The sequence below is a fragment of the Gambusia affinis genome, linkage group LG18 (assembly GCF_019740435.1).
Source record: "Gambusia affinis linkage group LG18, SWU_Gaff_1.0, whole genome shotgun sequence".
Taxonomy (NCBI): Eukaryota; Metazoa; Chordata; class Actinopteri; order Cyprinodontiformes; family Poeciliidae; genus Gambusia; species Gambusia affinis.
Window position 1 is genome coordinate 9058544 of NC_057885.1, and position 17124 is coordinate 9075667.

The 17124-nt window shown below is 40.0% G+C and overlaps 2 protein-coding genes across 5 annotated transcripts; both read left to right on the forward strand.

Annotated features, from left to right (window-relative positions):
- The first annotated feature begins 2684 nt into the window (after nucleotides 1-2684).
- On the forward strand, nucleotides 2685-11419 carry LOC122820589 (CD276 antigen-like). 4 transcript variants are annotated; one of them, XM_044098151.1, is made up of 5 exons: nucleotides 2720-2811; nucleotides 2918-2970; nucleotides 8742-9107; nucleotides 9580-9666; nucleotides 10669-11419. In XM_044098151.1, exons 2-5 carry the CDS (start codon nucleotides 2940-2942, stop codon nucleotides 10749-10751), a joined length of 567 nt encoding a protein of 188 aa, XP_043954086.1. In that variant the 5' UTR covers nucleotides 2720-2811; nucleotides 2918-2939; the 3' UTR covers nucleotides 10752-11419. The 4 variants fall into 4 exon arrangements, with proteins under 4 accessions (XP_043954085.1, XP_043954086.1, XP_043954083.1 ...); XM_044098148.1 differs by lacking the exons at nucleotides 2720-2811; nucleotides 2918-2970 and adding exons at nucleotides 3993-5004; nucleotides 10130-10161 and having other exon boundaries at nucleotides 10669-10809; XM_044098150.1 differs by lacking the exon at nucleotides 2918-2970 and having other exon boundaries at nucleotides 2685-2811.
- Nucleotides 11420-14225: 2806 nt separating this feature from the next.
- LOC122820588 lies at nucleotides 14226-16921 on the forward strand. Its single transcript, XM_044098146.1, has 4 exons — nucleotides 14226-14282; nucleotides 15143-15190; nucleotides 15720-15977; nucleotides 16397-16921. The coding sequence occupies exons 1-4, from the start codon at nucleotides 14246-14248 to the stop codon at nucleotides 16777-16779; spliced, it is 726 nt and encodes a 241-aa protein (XP_043954081.1). The 5' UTR covers nucleotides 14226-14245; the 3' UTR covers nucleotides 16780-16921.
- The last annotated feature ends 203 nt before the right edge of the window (nucleotides 16922-17124 follow it).

Here is a 17124-nt window from a genome sequence, read left to right on the forward strand (position 1 = left end):
CCATCCACCCCCCAGGTTGCCACACTTGGGTATTTCTGCTGTGTCTTCTTGAGAAGATCCTCCTTAGTTTTTTGAGAGGGGTGTATACAGGTAGCGTCCCGATCCACACTCCATTCCAGTTAATGGCGGTAATGCACATCAAAAAGTTGCTTGCCAACCGACATTTAAAAAAAAGAAGAAGAAGAAGAACCAATGTTGGGTTTAAACAGCCTGGAGGATGCCCTCTATTGGCTGATAAATTAGCTAAAAGGGCTTTAGAGGGGGAAATAACAATGTTAATTCCTTTTGGGAAAGGGGAAGGGAAATCACTTATTAAAAGTAAAGAAATGGAGGAATGGCAAAAAATGTGGAATGAAGATAAGAAAGGAAGAAGATTATATGAAGTACAAAAGTCAGTTTGAATTCGAAGCATTAATGAAAGAAACAGAAGAGAAGAAATAATAATTAGTAGATTAAGAATAGGTCATACCTACTTAAATGACATGCTTTATTTAATAGGGAGGAAAAATAATGATAAATGTGAGAGATGTGGAGAGAAAGAAAATGTAGAACACATACTGATGAACTGTAAGTCTTATGAACACAAAAGGAAAGAATTAAAGAGAATAGTTAGAAGTATAGGGCATGAATGGAATCTTAAAGATATATTAGGAAATGAAGGAAACATAACAGATATTCACAAATTAAGGAAAGCATTGTTTATTTATCTTAAGAATACAAAATTAAAAAGTAGAATTTAATAGATGTGAAGTAATGCAGCTACACACTCATGTACAGTAGGTGGCGGTATGCACCTTAAAGTTGCTTGTGATCCGCCATAATAGAAAAGAAGAAGAAGATGCCCGATAAATGTATAAAATCTGCACTATATGCAGACGATGGGGCCATATGGATGAAAGGGAAAAATATTAAACATGTGGTAGAAAATATTTAAAAAGCAATTAGTAAAGTAGAAAAATGGTCTTATGAATGGGGTTTTAAATTATCAGCAAGCAAGTCTTGTTATATGGTTGTCACAAAGAAGAAAAATATTAATATAGAAACAATAACATTATATGGACAGACTTTAGAAAGAGTAACAGAATATAAATATCTAGGATTATGGTTGGACAGTTCTTACTCATGGAAAACACATATAGATAAATTAGAAACCAAGTGTAAAAAAGTTATTAATCTATTAAAGGCTGTGGCTGGAAATAATTGGGGGGCAGATAGACAGTCATTAAGCATATACAGGGCTCTCATGAGAGCAATAATAGATTATGGCAGCATTATATATGGAGCAGCAGCTAAAACATCATTACAAAGAATAGAAAGATTACAGTGTAGAGCTTTACGTATATGTATAGGAGCAATAAAAACAACACCTATTAATGCCCTTCTAATTGAAACTGGGGAAACTCCTCTGGAAATGAGGAGAATTAAACTAGCTTTAGCATATTGGATGAAAATTAAAAGTAATATAGATGATAATGTGAATTCAATTATCTTACAAAATTGTTGGGAATATGTGAAGTTCCAAAGTAATGGATTTGGATGGATGGTTAGGAAATGGATTAAAATGTATGGATTGGAGGACAAGGAAATAGCTCAGTTTAATCCAACTAGCGTTATTCCTCCATGGTTAATACCAGAGGTTAATGTAGATTTGAAAATTAGCATAATGAAAAATGATTGGAATTTAAATGAAATAGGGATAAAGACTGATATTTATTTAAGAAATACATATAATAATTATCTTAAAATTTATACAGATGGTTCTAAGAATTTAAAAGGATATGTGGGAGTAGGAATATATATTCCAGAGTTTAAAAAATGTATTTCTAAAAGAATATCAGATCAATTGTCGGTTTTTACAGCAGAAATGATGGCAGTTATATTAAGCTTACAGTGGGTGGAGGAGATTCGACCAGACAGGGTGGTGGTGTGCACAGACTCCAAAGCAGTAGTAGAAAGTATCAAGGGAGAAGGAAATAATAGAAAAGATCTGGTATTAGAAATTCATCATATTTTATTTAGATTATATAGGGGTGGCATTGATGTTTGGTTTTGTTGGGTGCCAGCACATGAAGGAGTAAAAGGCAATGAAAAGGCAGATAAATTAGCTAAAAGGGCTTTAGAGGGAGAAATAGCAATGTTAATTCCTTTTGGGAAAGGGGAAGGGAAATCACTTATTAAAAGTAAAGAAATGGAGGAATGGCAAAAAATGTGGAATGAAGATAAGAAAGGAAGAAGATTATATGAAGTACAAAAGTCAGTTCGAATTCGAAGCATTAATGAAAGAAACAGAAGAGAAGAAATAATAATTAGTAGATTAAGAATAGGTCATACCTACTTAAATGACATGCTTTATTTAATAGGGAGGAGAAATAATGATAAATGTGAGAGATGTGGAGAGAAAGAAAATGTAGAACACATACTGATGAACTGTAAGTCTTATGAACACAAAAGGAAAGAATTAAAGAGAATAATTAGAAGTATAGGGCATGAATGGAATCTTAAAGGTATATTAGGAAATGAAGGAAACATAACAGATATTCACAAATTAAAGAAAGCATTGTTTATTTATCTTAAGAATACAAAATTAAAAAATAGAATTTAATAGATGTGAAGTAATGCAGCTACACACTCATGTACAGTAGGTGGCGGTATGCACCTTAAAGTTGCTTGTGATCCGCCATAATAGAGAAGAAGAAGAAGAAGAAGCCCTCTATTACTTTTTAAAAGAAAGATGGTCAAGCCAAGCTTAAGTAATGCTGTACTGGTGTTTTCTTTTGCTTGGGCTCATTTTCACCCCAACTCCCGTTAAAGGTAAGTGTACAGCGATATCATTTCAAATCGTAGCTAATTATTTCTACTTTCATTTGGCTTAGATTAACATAAGCTTTTATGTTACCTTATTTGTTTGTTGTTTTAGCTTCACCACGTTGACGTTCCAGATGACTGAAATTGTTTTTCGACCGTGGACATGTTAAGATATCTAGTTATATTTTGACTTGGCAAAACCCATTTGAGAGACTCCAGTTGCACTACTTTCTACATAATCCCAGTTAAGGATATTGTAAATATATATATATTTTTTAGATATGAGATATGCAAGATTTGACTACAGCTAATTAAATTGCAGAAATCTTGAAAAACAATAGGCAAAAAAAAAAGAGATATATAAAGCTGTATTTTTGCTAGCCAATTTAAGCATGAATTTTTAAATAATTAATTAATGACGTGTAAAAATAATGTAATATGTATACTTTTTGTGTATACATATTATAAATAATGTTTTGCTGATTTTTTTTTGGAGGGTTTTCGATTGATAATTGACATTTTTCGCTGGGCTATTTAATTAAACGACAACAAAACAAAAGCTCAAATGCTGCCAGCTGCTTTCTCAGCTGTTCTGCTAATGAACTTTGGATTCATTAGCTGACAAGGAATTTAAAAGCTGACGAGACAAGACAGGAGGCGCTTCCCGATCGAAAGTAATTACACTGTATTTCTAGATTTTCTGCTAAATCATGCTAAATTTTACACACAGCTTTTGTTTCGCAACATTGTAGTGGCATCAGCAGTCCCACATAAACCTAGCTTTATCATAAGCTCGTTTTTAAATGACAGGTCTATTAGGTACCAACCCACCAAACCAAAAAATCCTCTCACCTTCTTCTTGGTCGTTGGAACTGGGAAGGAATGTATTGCGTCCATCTTCCCCACTTGAGGCTTTATTTTTCCAAACCCAATGACAAAACCCAAATACTCCACTTCTCTCTGGGCTACATTACACTTCTTTGGGTTAACAGTCAGTCCAGCCAACCTGATGCGGTGTAGCACCTCCTGCAGATGAATCAGATGCTCCTCCCAAGACTGGCTATACTCCACAACATCATCTAAATATGCTGCATAAAATGCTGAAACATCTCTCAGTACATGATCCATTAAACGTTGGAATGTTGCTGGCGCACCCTGAAGCCCAAATGGCATGACTCTAAATTGGTACATACCAAAAGGAGTTTTGAAGGCCGTCAGCTCTCTTGCTTCTGGTGCCAAAGCCACTTGCCAGTATCCTTTGCACAGATCCAGCGTTGTGATGTAACTTGCAGAACCGACTTTCTCCAGTAGGTCGTCCACCCTGGGCATCGGGTACGGGTCAAAGTTGGACACAGCATTTAAATGTCTAAAATCTATGCAAAATCTCAGGGAGCCGTCTTTCTTTGGTACCAGCACAATCGGGCTGCACCACTCACTACTAGACTCTTCAATTATACCCAAATCCAACATCAGCTTTATTTCTTTTTCCAGTACCGGAACCAAGCGTTCTGGTATGCGATAGCTCTTTTGACGACTCGGTGCATCTTCTTTCAGCCGAATCTTGTGTTGGACCAGTGATGTAAATCCTGGAACTTCTTTAAAGAGCTGAGGGTCCAAGAAAGGTTTGATTTTTTCCTGCTCAGTAGGAGACAGATGAGAAATGTCAACCAAAGCACAGTCTGACATGCTAGTTGGGAAAAATTTTTCAGTCACCTCCTCATCCTTAACTGCTCTCACAAATAACTCCTGGTGCACAGGCTCTTGTCGGCTGTGAAACTCTTTCAACAAGTTGACATGAAAAGTCTGATGCTTTTTAGCTCTTTCCGGCATGTACAGTTCATAAACCACTTTACTCACTTGTTTGGTGATCTCATATGGTCCATGCCATTTTGTCAGCAGCTTGTTGTCACTGGTAGGCAGCAGTAACAGAACCTTCTGTCCTGGCAAGAAGACTCTGTCTCTGGCCTTCTGATCGTACCATGTCTTTTGATGTTGTTGAGCTGCTTTCATGTTGTCCTGTGCAAAAGATGCCATTTCCTGCAATCGCTCTCTCATGTTGATGACGTATGCTGCAATGTTTTCACCCTCTGGCTTTGCGTCTTCCCAACAGTCCTTCAGTAGATCCAGCGGACCTCTCACTTGACGGCCATACAATAACTCAAAGGGTGAGAAACCTGTGGACACTTGTGGAAACTCCCGGTAAGCAAATAACAGGTACGGCAGCCATTGGTCCCAGTCGGCACCTGTGTCAGAGACAAACTTGCGCAGCATATTTTTGAGAGTCTGATTATATCTTTCCACTAGCCCGTCCGTCTGGGGGTGGTAAGGGGTGGTCTTAAGTCCTTTAATCCCTAATAACTTATAAACCTGCTGCAAAAGTTTGGACAAAAAATTTGTTCCACAATCTGTGAGAATTTCTCTTGGTATTCCTACTCTAGAGAAAAACTGCAGGAGACAGTTAGCAACATGTCGGGCTTTAATGGATCTGAGAGGAAAAGCCTCAGGGTACCGTGTAGCATAGTCACATATCACCAATATGTAACGGTAAACAGTAGAGCTCCTTTCTAATGGACCCACAATATCCATGCCTAGCCTTTCAAAAGGTGTTTCAATAATTGGCAGCGGCTGTAGCTGGGCTCGTGCTACTCCTCTGCCTGAAGTCAACTGACATTTTTCACAAGAACTACAAAATTTTGAAATCTGGGTATACATTCCCGGCCAAACAAAACGGCTACTGATTCTACTCAGCGTCTTGTGAAAAGCCATATGACCTGCCCATGGAGTTGAGTGGCCCAGCTCCATGACTTTGTACCTGAACTGTTGTGGAAGGGCTAATGCTTCACACTGTCCCTTCTTCTGATACAAAATGCCTCCTTTAATAATGTAAACTGCATCTTCCAAGAAGTCTAACCGGCGCTGATGAGTTCCCCCCACCCCAGTTACTTTTTCAAACCAAGGTTTTAGAGTAGGATCATCTCTCTGGAGTGCACCTACATCTGAGGGAATGTCAAACTCAAACAAGTTATTTGGCTTAGACAACTGTTCTATCCCTTCATCACCTGAGCCTTTGAATTTCTCCATTCTTTTCTGAGCTCTTGACTTTTTAGTTTTTCCCAGCTCTGTTTCCAGAGACTCCCCATAAAAAGGCAGCTCTTCCAACACAGTCTTTGAACTTTGAGCTCTTGTGACTACATTACAAGGTTTCAGTGATTCTACTGGTATATCAGATTTTGGACATAGATCCTGGGCCTTTCTGTTGGTAAGCACTTTGGGTTCATAGTCTGACTGGTGAATAAGGTCAAAGAGAGTAGGGATATCATCACCAAGTATAACTGAGTATGGCAAAGAGGGAACTACAGCTACATGTACCAGGTATGTTTGACCTCCCACTGTCAAATACACCTCAGCACTAGGGTAGACATGTTCATCTCCATGTACACATTTTATTGTAACCCCCACCCCACTTAGCTTTTCTTCAGAGATTAAGCTAGAATGCACTAGAGACTGGAAGCACCCAGAATCAAGCAAAGCTTCTTCTTTCTGCCCATTCACCAGAACAGAAACTGTACAAACTTTCTTTTCCACAGCCTCAATAGCTGGTCTTGGAAATGAACACAAAAGTGATGGCTTTGATTTAAGGGCGGGGCAAAAGTGTTGTGTATGGCCAAAGCCATTACAATTGTAACATCTAATATCTTGGACAGAAGACTTGTGAAATGACTTTTTAACATTGGGAGGTCTTTGAGAAGGGAACTGCTTTGAACTAGAAAAATTTTTAGCCTGACTTTGACCAGAGCCCTGTTCACCCCCAGTGGACTTACTTGATGGGGCATAGTGAGTCTCTCGGCCAAAATAGGTGCTCTTGCTCCCCTTCCTGGCTGATGTGAAGACCTCTGCAAGAGTAGCTGCTTCTTTTGCCGTCTTCGGTCCGCTCACGGATCCAGATCTCCAACTCTGGATTAACCATTCTTAAAAACTGCTCCAGAATTATCTGCTCGGATATTTCTTGCACAGTAGATTTATCAGGTTTAATCCATCTTGAAAACAAGTCTTTTAATCGCACATAAAGTTCACGTGGCGTCTCACCTGCTTCAATCTTCAGGCATCTGAAGCGGCGTCGATAAGTGTCAGCAGTGATTTCATATTTTGCCAGAATTGCCTCTTTCACTTTGTCATAGTTCTCAGAGTCAGCCATATCCATTAGAACATAGGCTGTGCGGGCCTTACCGGTCAGCAGAGGGACCAGACGAACCGCCCACTCATCTCTAGACCAGCGACACACCTGGGCCATCCTCTCGAACGTCGTCAGAAAATGCTCAATGTCGTCATCCGTGAATAAGGGAAGAAACTTTGGTTCAATTATGGACCTGGAACCATGAGCCAGCTGGACATCACCACCATCTGATTCTTCTGTAGGTGCTTCAGATGTCGTGGGTTGAAGATGTGCTTCTGATACATCAGATTTTTCAAGTACAGCATGCACTTGAAGCTGCATTTGTTGAAATTGATGCTGTATGCTTTTCCACCTCTGCTCCTGGCGGGAAAAATCTTTATCAATCTTCAGGTCTCTAGCCACTTGAGACCGCATAATAGATTTCACCATCACCGCCAGTTCCTCCAACTTATCTTCAGGGCTGGTTGTTGCCATTGTCTCCATTTCAGAGGAAGCTCCAGCTCCTTCATCAGGCTCTCCCTCTGGGCCTGGCTTTTTCCCTCCTCTGGTCATCATCTTCTCTGGCATGAACGACACACTTCTGACACCACTTGTGACAAGACGACCTTTAGCGGTTGGGTTTTTGTTCAGTAAGAAGAGTCTTGAACCAGAGTCAGGTGGAGAACAGCAGCAGTTTATTTGTCACTCAGCATCAACCCACCTTCACAGCTGAAACTGCAGTCTTAAATAGTCCCAGCTGTGACGGACCAAACCATATTAAATTCACAGGGGAATCACTTCATCAATCTCCACCTATTTACATAAAATACATTTTATTAAATACAACACTTCTACTTACTTTTTATAAATATTTTCCATTTTATCATTACACCTTAAATAAACACCACAAAAACCCATAAACAATTCCCCCCCTAGTCCTTTCAATGGCCTCTCCCAAAGCTATATATGGCATCTGGACCCCCGGGGTAGAATTTGTCCAAACACCCTGGAGAGGACACAGAAAAGACAGGTGAGTCACTCTACCACAGCACTCCACACTTAACAGATTCTGCACACATTTGCTTAGTTTTTCCTCACCATTAGCTCATTGCTCTGAGTAACAATTGTGCTCCTCCACAGGCAACAGCAACCAACATCACTCATCAATGAGGAGCCGCTGTGCAGAGCCCAGAACAAAGGCTACATACTAATTGCTAAAATGTTCAATAAATATAATTAAAACTTCGTGTGTGCAAATTTATTGTTGTGCAAATATCTGCTAAAGTGCAAATGCTAAATAAAGTGTTTGTTAATACAGTGCAAAAATACCTTTAAAGTGCCATACAGTGCTATATATGTAAAATAGTCCCAGTAATGAAGATCTCTTCATTACAGTCCGGAAGAGGATTAGAACCACCGAAAAAAAAGAGAAAAGAATTCTGACTTTAATCTCAGAAATTTTTATTTTTTTCCGGTGGCCCTAATCCTTTTCCGTAGGACAGGGGAGGAAAGTCAGTTGTATTTTTTTGGATCTATGGCCTTTTGTTATTTTCTTCTTTAAAGTAGGCGAAGTCACCTGTTACAAGATAAACTAACTTTCCCAGCACATTCAGTCCAAAGCCAGACTGTTTGGTGAAAGCTGCTCTATGTTGACGTGAACATAGAAATTAAAAAATTGTCTTATACATCATCCTATGTGTAAGGATTTGTTTTTCTCTGTGTATTTACAGTTTGTGTTGCTTTGCTGACACGAGAAGATGAGATTTCTTTCATCCGTTGTTAGGTCATTATCAGGTAACCAGCTCGCGTCAGCCAGTTGTTGCCGCTCCAGGTGATGATGTCATCCTCCAGTGCCTCGTGGAGCCCCCGTTGGACACGGTGGACATGACCGTGGAGTGGTCAAAGCTTGACGCCAAACATCGGCCGAAGGGAATGGAGTACGTGCATCTTTACCGAGACAACCGTGAGGTTCTGGACATGAAGAGCTCGTCGTACCAGGGGAGGACGGCGTTGTTCGCAGGCGGCCTCAGACACGGGAACATATCCCTCATCGTCACCAACGTCACGGCTGCGGACGAAGGGACGTACAAATGCTTCATCCCAAAGCTGCATGGCAACACCAAATCTTCAGTTGTCCGCCTTATTATTGGTGAGTCGAAGTCATGAGATGATTCCTCATCCATCTTCATCTGTGTCATCCGCAACCTGTAGAGGCAATTCCTGATCTAAACCGCTTGAGTCAAAAGTGACTCAGCTCTGCAGAGGCCTGTCAGTGATCCAGTCATTTGATCCTAGTGTGTTAATTAGGGATGCATCTAAACGTTGCAGGCTCTCGATGACTGAACTCAGGGAACCACTGCTGAAATTCATAGAGAAGGGAAAAAACAGTGGTGAGAGTCCATCCCCGTGTTGTTCTTCTGTCTGCCGACCACCTGGTTAAACATGCGAACCTTTTAGTCAAATAAACTGTCAAGCGATAGTCGAGGTAGTATCCACCTGACATAGTTAAGTTGTCTGAATTGCTCCAAATGCCCAATGAAACTATTATTATGAACGGCTTCATGGGAAATGCTTTATAACTCGTGTTTGAAATAATTTTTTCCCCCTCTTTGTCCTTTCAGATCAAACCTCTAAACTCAAACCATCTAAAACCGTTACTTCAGAGACACGACTCTTTCCCGAAGCAACGGGGCAGAATGAACTGAACGGTGAGGAAAAGCCATTTTCTTGAATTAACCCTTCAGTTTGAATTGTTTTCATAGCCACTAGGGATGTAGCGGTACATTTAAATCACGGTTCATTAAGAATATCACGCCACAGAAAAAAAACAATGTAGGCAAATGCTAAATGCTGGGCTTGTTTCACTTTTTTGAAAATGGAAAATAAAGAGATTGGGTTGCAGTCGAAACTAAGCTTTCCCACAAAGACGATTAAAGACAATTATATTTCATCCGGAATGGAAAGACTTTCTAGTCTTCATCTTTCTGTGTGTTGATATTGTTGTGGAGTGCTTCAGCTGATTGCGTAATCTTCTTGTTTTCTTTTGTGACACTTGACCTAATGCAAAGTGCACATGACGAAACAAAGTGGTCGACAAAAACACATTTCTTCATGAGTTTTTTGTAGCTTTTATCACTAATGAAAAGTAACCTTGTGTCTTTTTACTGAAAGAACCTGGAAAAGAACCGTACAAAAACATGGGGGTATGTTTCTGTTTTTCTGAATAAAAACAGAAATGGTTTTCCGTACATTTCCATGAGATGGATTACTGTACTTCTGTTTCTCCCTCATCAAAAAAAACCAAACTCTGCGCACTGCTGCTTCGAAAACAACCTGGCTGATCTTTAAGCCATCCTGTCATTAATAACCAAGTATTGGTTATTAATGGCCATCAATTAATAAAAGTGCCAACGATCTAGGCTCCTTTGAAATCATGTTGCTGATTGCCTTTCTAATGTATTTCTCATGTGTCTGCATGTATCTTGAACCACCGTTTTTTGCCCCTGTGGTTCAAGGTAAGCTTGTGAACCTTCACACCCTTAATACTTAAAATGTAGCTAGCATGGCGGCTAATCCTAAGCTTTGTGTCTGGGCTGCTGTTTCTACCCAACTTTTCATCTCATTTATATGTTGTTAACATCGTCTTCCAGTTGGAACAGAAAGTGACGGATTTATATTTTCTTTGTCTTTGTTTTTTTTTTTCCTGCCAGGCGGTGTGACCCGTTCCAGAAGCTTCGCTCCACTTATTGTTATCTGTCTCTTACTTATCTCAAATGGATCATTCAACGCGTGAGTTGCAGCATGCTGACTCACTGTATGAATGTGTCAGAGCTATAGGCAATTTACGTTTTCAACAGTAGAAAGAACGTGTAGGCAGGAGGTAGACGTCTGATTTTTCTTTGTGGTCCAGCTCATAAAAGTTGCTCCAGGTTTGATGCATGTTCTGATTTGCACTCATATGCTCAAACTAAGTTTCATTTCATAATGTCTGTGGCCCACATGATGTGATCACATTCTGTTTCTGCTGTAATGTTCCTACAGCCGATAGAAAAATAGTTGTTCTGTTTAGTTTTAGATGTGAAGTGCCAAATTTTTCATTTAACAATGTGTCCACAAAAATGTTCCCTTTTTCTTTAATGTATTTTGTTTTGATTTTCTTCTGCTGTTGCACTTTATCACACTTTCCCATTTCATAAGCTATGGCACGATTACAGGGTCGTTGCATGACTTGATTTTATGTAAAAAATTTTTTACCAATATTTCTTCAGAATAAGTTGATTACAATGTTGGAAACAGAGGATAATCCATGTCATTAAATGCGATACTTTTGATTCAGTTTGGCATGGAGGGACTTTTCCATTCTTCTGCTGCCAGAAAGTTTTCTGTAATAAAACCCTGTTACTGAGTTCAGCATGTTCAACTCAACGGGTTTTAAATAAAAGTACCCATTTCTTCAAACCATATTTTCTTCCCTTTGTTTTTCTCTGTGAAGGTGAATAATTATATTAGGGTTTTTCCATATGTTTGTAAATAGGGAAACACCCAGCGGAGCAAAGGTCAACACAAAGCCTCAAGAGAGAGAGACAATGTTGTTTTTCACAAAAAACAAAACAAAACCCAAAAACAATCTTCTGTGGGAATCATTGTTGAGTATCAACTGTACGAGAAAAGTTTTAATAAGTTTCGGTTCTTGCCCATATTGCATCTAAAAGTTCCAGTAATTGTTTGGCTGCCAATCAATTACCCCAAAAATACCGTAGAGTCGACATGGTAGTTTTCTCGATGCAATTAAAACTGTTGAAGACTTGTGGTTGGAGAATGAAACCAACCATGATCAAGATCTGCTTCCGTCAGAAATAGAATATAAAAATGAACTGCTTCTAAACCAAAAAATGATTGTACTATGCAATAAATTCAGAATTGACACTTATATTTTCTCTTGATTCGTTATTTCATTTTATCTTTTAGGTATCTGGAATGTAATTGCAGATGTTCGGAGGAAACTGGTTTTATGCTGAAATGGCCTGCCATACATGACTTAAGGGTCTCGTTAGCTAAACTGCTGATACTGATACTGTCCACTGCTAGGTGACGGTCAAGAACTATTGACATATTGACAAAATTCCCTCTTTTGCTTTTCAAAAAACACGAATCTTTGACTTTGCTCCCAAGAGTCTCTTGGAACCAGAGTTATTGACCTCTGACTGAAACGATGATGGTTATTATGCAGTAATGTGTTGCAGTTTCCATTTTGCATCACAAGGTGGCAGCAAATGCCTTTTTTTTTCTTCTTTCAATCAAGAATGACGTATCAGTTCAGATAGTATCTGAGGGACATTTCTGATTCGTATCCCTGGAACCAATTTAAATAAAGTATTTTTAATTATCTATTTTTTCTCAATTCCTCCAGTTTTAGTAATATGGAGGAAGGCTTAGGGTAAAGAATATTATTATGAGACTTGCATTATTAATCCAAGTTGTAACAAAACACTATAAACCATCTTTACAGTGAAAGTTTTGTGTAACTGTCTTTTTTTGGGGATCCACTGCTCTATAGAGCTTCTGTTTAATCATCTTATGACATTTCTTTCTCATACTGTAATTCTTTTTCAGATAGGGTGATGCATGCTACTTCGTTTGACCTGCAACATCAGAGACAGAAATGAACAATTTTGATTCAGCCAGTCAAACCGTAATCCATTGTCCTCTGCACCTCATATATTGCAACACTAATGGGACAGTGCACTTTGTTTTACGTGCAACGTGGGGCCAACCAGACAGACTTTAGTCATCGTGTGACAGACCTCTTGTTCCAGGAAACAAGATCAGACTGATTGGTATTACCGCCGTTCTCACATTTACCAACTGCCCCCCCATGCTCACTCAAACTACCCTCAGACAGATTTTATCTGCTAATAGACTTCTCAATAGTCATTAGCACAAGCGGAACAAGTCAGGGGCGGGGCTAATGACCGGGACCTTTATAGCCAAATAATAAAGCTCATGATAATTTAACTTTACAACATAGACATGCCTCCAACAGTGGATCTTACAAGTTTCACCACCACAGAGAGCGACTGTGTCATTCTGAAATCCATCAGACATGAAGTACAAGAGAAGAACAGAAACATCAGGCTACTGGTCACTAATGACGAAACCACACAAATTCAAATCAGTTCAGAGCCACTGAGAGCGATCGGATCGTTTTGACACTTTATCAGTTTCAGCTCAGAGCCTGGAGCAGCTGGCAACCGCTGAAGCTGCGTTTATTGCTGACTCGTTGAACCACAGCAGCGCGCGATGAAGCGGACATGCAGAGGCACGAGGCGAATGCACAGCGTGTGGCAGCACCTCTGGATGTTTGTAACTCTTTTTTTTTTCATCCTTTTCACTTTGGCTCTCCATGGAGCTCCACTCATGTTAGTGGAGTCTGTAGAAATGCTCCATCTAGTTTGCCATCTGTTGCCAAGTGACTGGTGATGACCTTGGTGGACGGCTGTTGACAGGTTTTCTCCAGCTCTTGTCAGACGTGATAAGGGCTTGGATCCCTGAAGTCCTATTCTGCCTCCCATCTGGGGCCCCTCTAGGCCCGGGGCCCCCCCAGCCCTCCCTGAAGCCCCACCCCTGGTTGTTAGGGTTGTTCCCATGCAGCAAGAAGTTCCTAAGTTTAAATGGCGGTCTGGGGTATTTCTGCATCGGTTTTTCATTTACTCCTCATGATTTCCCTCCCAACTTCTTCCAACTATCCAAAAACGATTTGGTCTATTTGGTGAGCAGGCATTTACATTGTTGGGTGTTCTGGGTGTTCTGGGTCTGCATCATTTACACACCAGGGTTGTTCTGCTCAGTTTGTGGTGGCGCAGTGGTGGACGGAGGAAGTCACCCCTTCAGAAGGCGTCACGGAAGAAAATTCACTCATCAAACTAAAAAGACACAAAAAAATGTAGAATGGACGAATAGAAACGGTCACACAGCAAATGTTTTTGTACGCAATAATCAGCGTAGCGCAAAAAAACAAACAAAAACAAAAAAACCAGCAGTATGCATTCGAAAGTATAGTGCCGGTTTGGAAGACGACCCAGAATGTTGTGCAGAACACGGGTTAAGATACCTGCAGTGGACAGGAAATGCAAACCACCAACAGCTGCTGCAGACTTGCTGTGGTGTGAAGTTTGTGTAGAAGGGAAGGAAACACAGAGAGGGGACACTGAGAAGTAACAGGATGATTTCATGTAATATGTGTACATATCCGCTCTGCTGAGCTGCGCAGCCGTTCTGGATGCAAGGATGAAGCTCACTCTGCTCTGCATGCTGGGATTTTTCTGTAAGTACATCACTGACCTTCATAAAGAAAATGTTTCTTCATGATGCCAAGTTACTGAGTATCTCTATTAAGATCTGACAGCAATGAAAACAGATCACCCAAGTCTTTCCCCTCTTATTGTAGTCACCATTGTTGCAGCTGGCTCTCTTTAAAATTTCTTTCAAATTTACAATATTTACACGTCGTCAAATTGCTGCACAATGTTTTGCAACGTGTTCTGAACAACACGTTTGTTTGAGTCAATCTACTGACTCTCAAGACTCTCGGAGTGTTAATTTTTATGTTCAGACGACTGCAAAAAAACTGTAAAAGTCCTACTATTTCCCTGCTATTAGGGTCATAATAGACATTTTTATGCAAGAAAATCAACTGTTGTTTGAAAGTTAAGCTAAATAATGACCACTCTTCTCACCCAATAATTGCTGGTGATAGAAACAAGCAACCATACAAGGACAAACAGTTACAGAAAGTGAACTGATGTCTGACTACTTTCTAGATTTTTGTGTTTTTATCTCATATCTCATTTGTTTTTACAGACCCATTCAGAAAGTTAGCATATTACTGAAAAGCCCATCTGTTTCTGGAACTTTATCACAAAGTGAAACAGATTATATAGATCAGCTGCACAGTTGGAGGTTTGAAAGCCTTTATTTCTATTATTTTTGATGAATCGGTGAGGTTCCGTTTATCAAACACTGGTTCTGATGCTGCCCTGATGATTCAGGTTACATCACCCTGCAGTCCAACGTGACAAAGTCTCAGTTTAGATCTGAAATTACAAACATTTGAACAAACAGATTTGTTCAAAATGCTCTAAACATCAGCGGTAGAAGTTGTTCTCATGGTTTTCTTACCTGCAGGTATCGAAGCAACCCTGACGGCAGACAGAACAACGACGGTGGCAGAGAGTAAGTAACATGCTGACGTCTCACTTTTGATCTGATGAGAATCGATTCACATTGATGCAAACGACCTCTGACCTGTGTGATGTCGACTGTTATTGCTTGCTTCTTTTTTGTTGTTTTATTGACTTTTTTTTTTTGAGACGTTTAATATAGATGTTATGACGGTGCTACACCCAAATTGACCAACAAATGATATTTCAGTTTTGTTCTAGTCTAATTTTACGACATGCACTATGTTTGTGGGGTGATGGTGGACGCTGGCGGTGGTCAGAAATGCTCCTGGCGCCGCCGGTGCACATGGCAGCACGCCTCCGTCAGACTGAGGCTACAACGTAGCCGCTCACCCCCATCGGCTCGTTTGAATGACTGGATGTAGCGTGAGGCTGTTTGGGGTTCTCTGGATAAGATGAAATTCCTTCATAAGAACAAAAAGATGCTCAGATTGACATCATTGTTATAGACGTTACACTGTCTTGTTTCCGGTTTTGTTTTCGAGACTCTTTTTGCCTCCTGATCGTGTTTCTCGCTGTAGTTTCTCACAGGGTCTCAGTGGTCCTCCATCCCAGCTGGCCTCGGATCTACAGAGGAGAGACGGTCATTTTGAGATGCCAGATCCAGGAAGCTGGAGGAGCTCAGTGGACGTATGAATGGAAAACAACCAATAGAAAGTCTCTAATACCGCGTGAATATATGAACATCTCAGCCGCCGAGGCTCACAGTGGGGAATACAGCTGCAGAGGGAAAGGAGAAGGCCTGACACCATGGAGTAATGTTGTTAAACTAACTGTATGTAAGTTGACTACTTATCATTTAAACCATAGTGATCACTCGGCTCCTTCAGACTAGTCAGCAGCAATTGGCAAACACCAGCTGGGCTCATTACAAGGGCTAATTCTCAGTGCAACACTCCTACACATATTGTTAAATACTTTATGGAGAAGCACTGTTGTGATGACGTGCTGAAGGTGAAGGGGTGGAGGAAGCAGGAGCTTCTATAAACAGATGGAGGATCAATTTCAAGGCGCTAAATTGTTTTGGGTCATGTTTGATATATGCTGCATTTATAGAATGACTGAAGGTAGCATATTTCTTGATTGTGCTACAAAATGGCACTGAGTGCCTGAAAAGTCCATAATACTGCCAATTTAAATAGAACTAAAATGAAAAGATGAAAGGTGATGTGGAAAAATGTTTCAAATCTCTCTCCAGTGTCTCCCCCTCAGCCTGTCCTCTCTGTGTCTCCATCATGGCCGAATCCTGGAGCCTCAGTGACTCTGAGCTGTGAGGGTTTGGAGCTTCAATCAGCAGGATGGAGGTTCTTCTGGTATAAAACTGTCCCTGATCTGTTCAGCCGCTACACCTATGAGCTGCTTCCTGGCAGCACCAATGGTACTGAGCAGAACTCCTTCATCATTAATGGACCGACTCTCACAGCAGGATTTGTGTGCAGAGCAGGAAGAGGAGAACCAAAGTTTTACTCTTATTACAGTGAACCAAAGTTTGTCTGGTCTGCAGGTCAGTTTGTTTTTTTGCTCTCAATAAAAAACAAATTTCAGAGTTTTTTTTTTAACCTGATCCAATGTTTCTTTTAGACGCTTCTTCAACCTTAATACAAATAAAAGATTTCGAAAATTGACTTCTGTTCACTTAAGACACAACACTGGAAAGAAAAAAATCTTTTTGATCATAGTCATCTAATAAATCATTTGCATTAGGGGATAATAAACATGACTTACTCTCGATTCTTTCAGTAGGATTTAATCTGGACAGAAACATGAGGTAAATTTCTGTAGATTTCTGACAAATTTATACAGCTGATTAAAAGAAAAGCTAAAGAAGTCAGCAGGCAGGAAATAAAATCAGCCGTCAAGTTTAGAGCTGAATCTAAACATTGACCATCAGAAACATTCATCGGTAAAATCCAACTTGTTTTTGTA

Bases quoted from the DNA above. Each gene is read 5' to 3' on its own strand.
- LOC122820589 (XM_044098147.1), top strand. From the start codon at position 4,872: ATGCTGCAATGTTTTCACCCTCTGGCTTTGCGTCTTCCCAACAGTCCT. The intron at 5,005-8,741 runs GTAAGCAAATAA...ATCCGTTGTTAG, and splicing joins GACACTTGTGGAAACTCCCG to GTCATTATCAGGTAACCAGC. The intron at 9,108-9,579 runs GTGAGTCGAAGT...TTGTCCTTTCAG, and splicing joins AGTTGTCCGCCTTATTATTG to ATCAAACCTCTAAACTCAAA.
- LOC122820588 (XM_044098146.1), top strand. From the start codon at position 14,246: ATGAAGCTCACTCTGCTCTGCATGCTGGGATTTTTCT. The intron at 14,283-15,142 runs GTAAGTACATCA...TCTTACCTGCAG, and splicing joins CTGCATGCTGGGATTTTTCT to GTATCGAAGCAACCCTGACG. The intron at 15,191-15,719 runs GTAAGTAACATG...TTCTCGCTGTAG, and splicing joins AACAACGACGGTGGCAGAGA to TTTCTCACAGGGTCTCAGTG.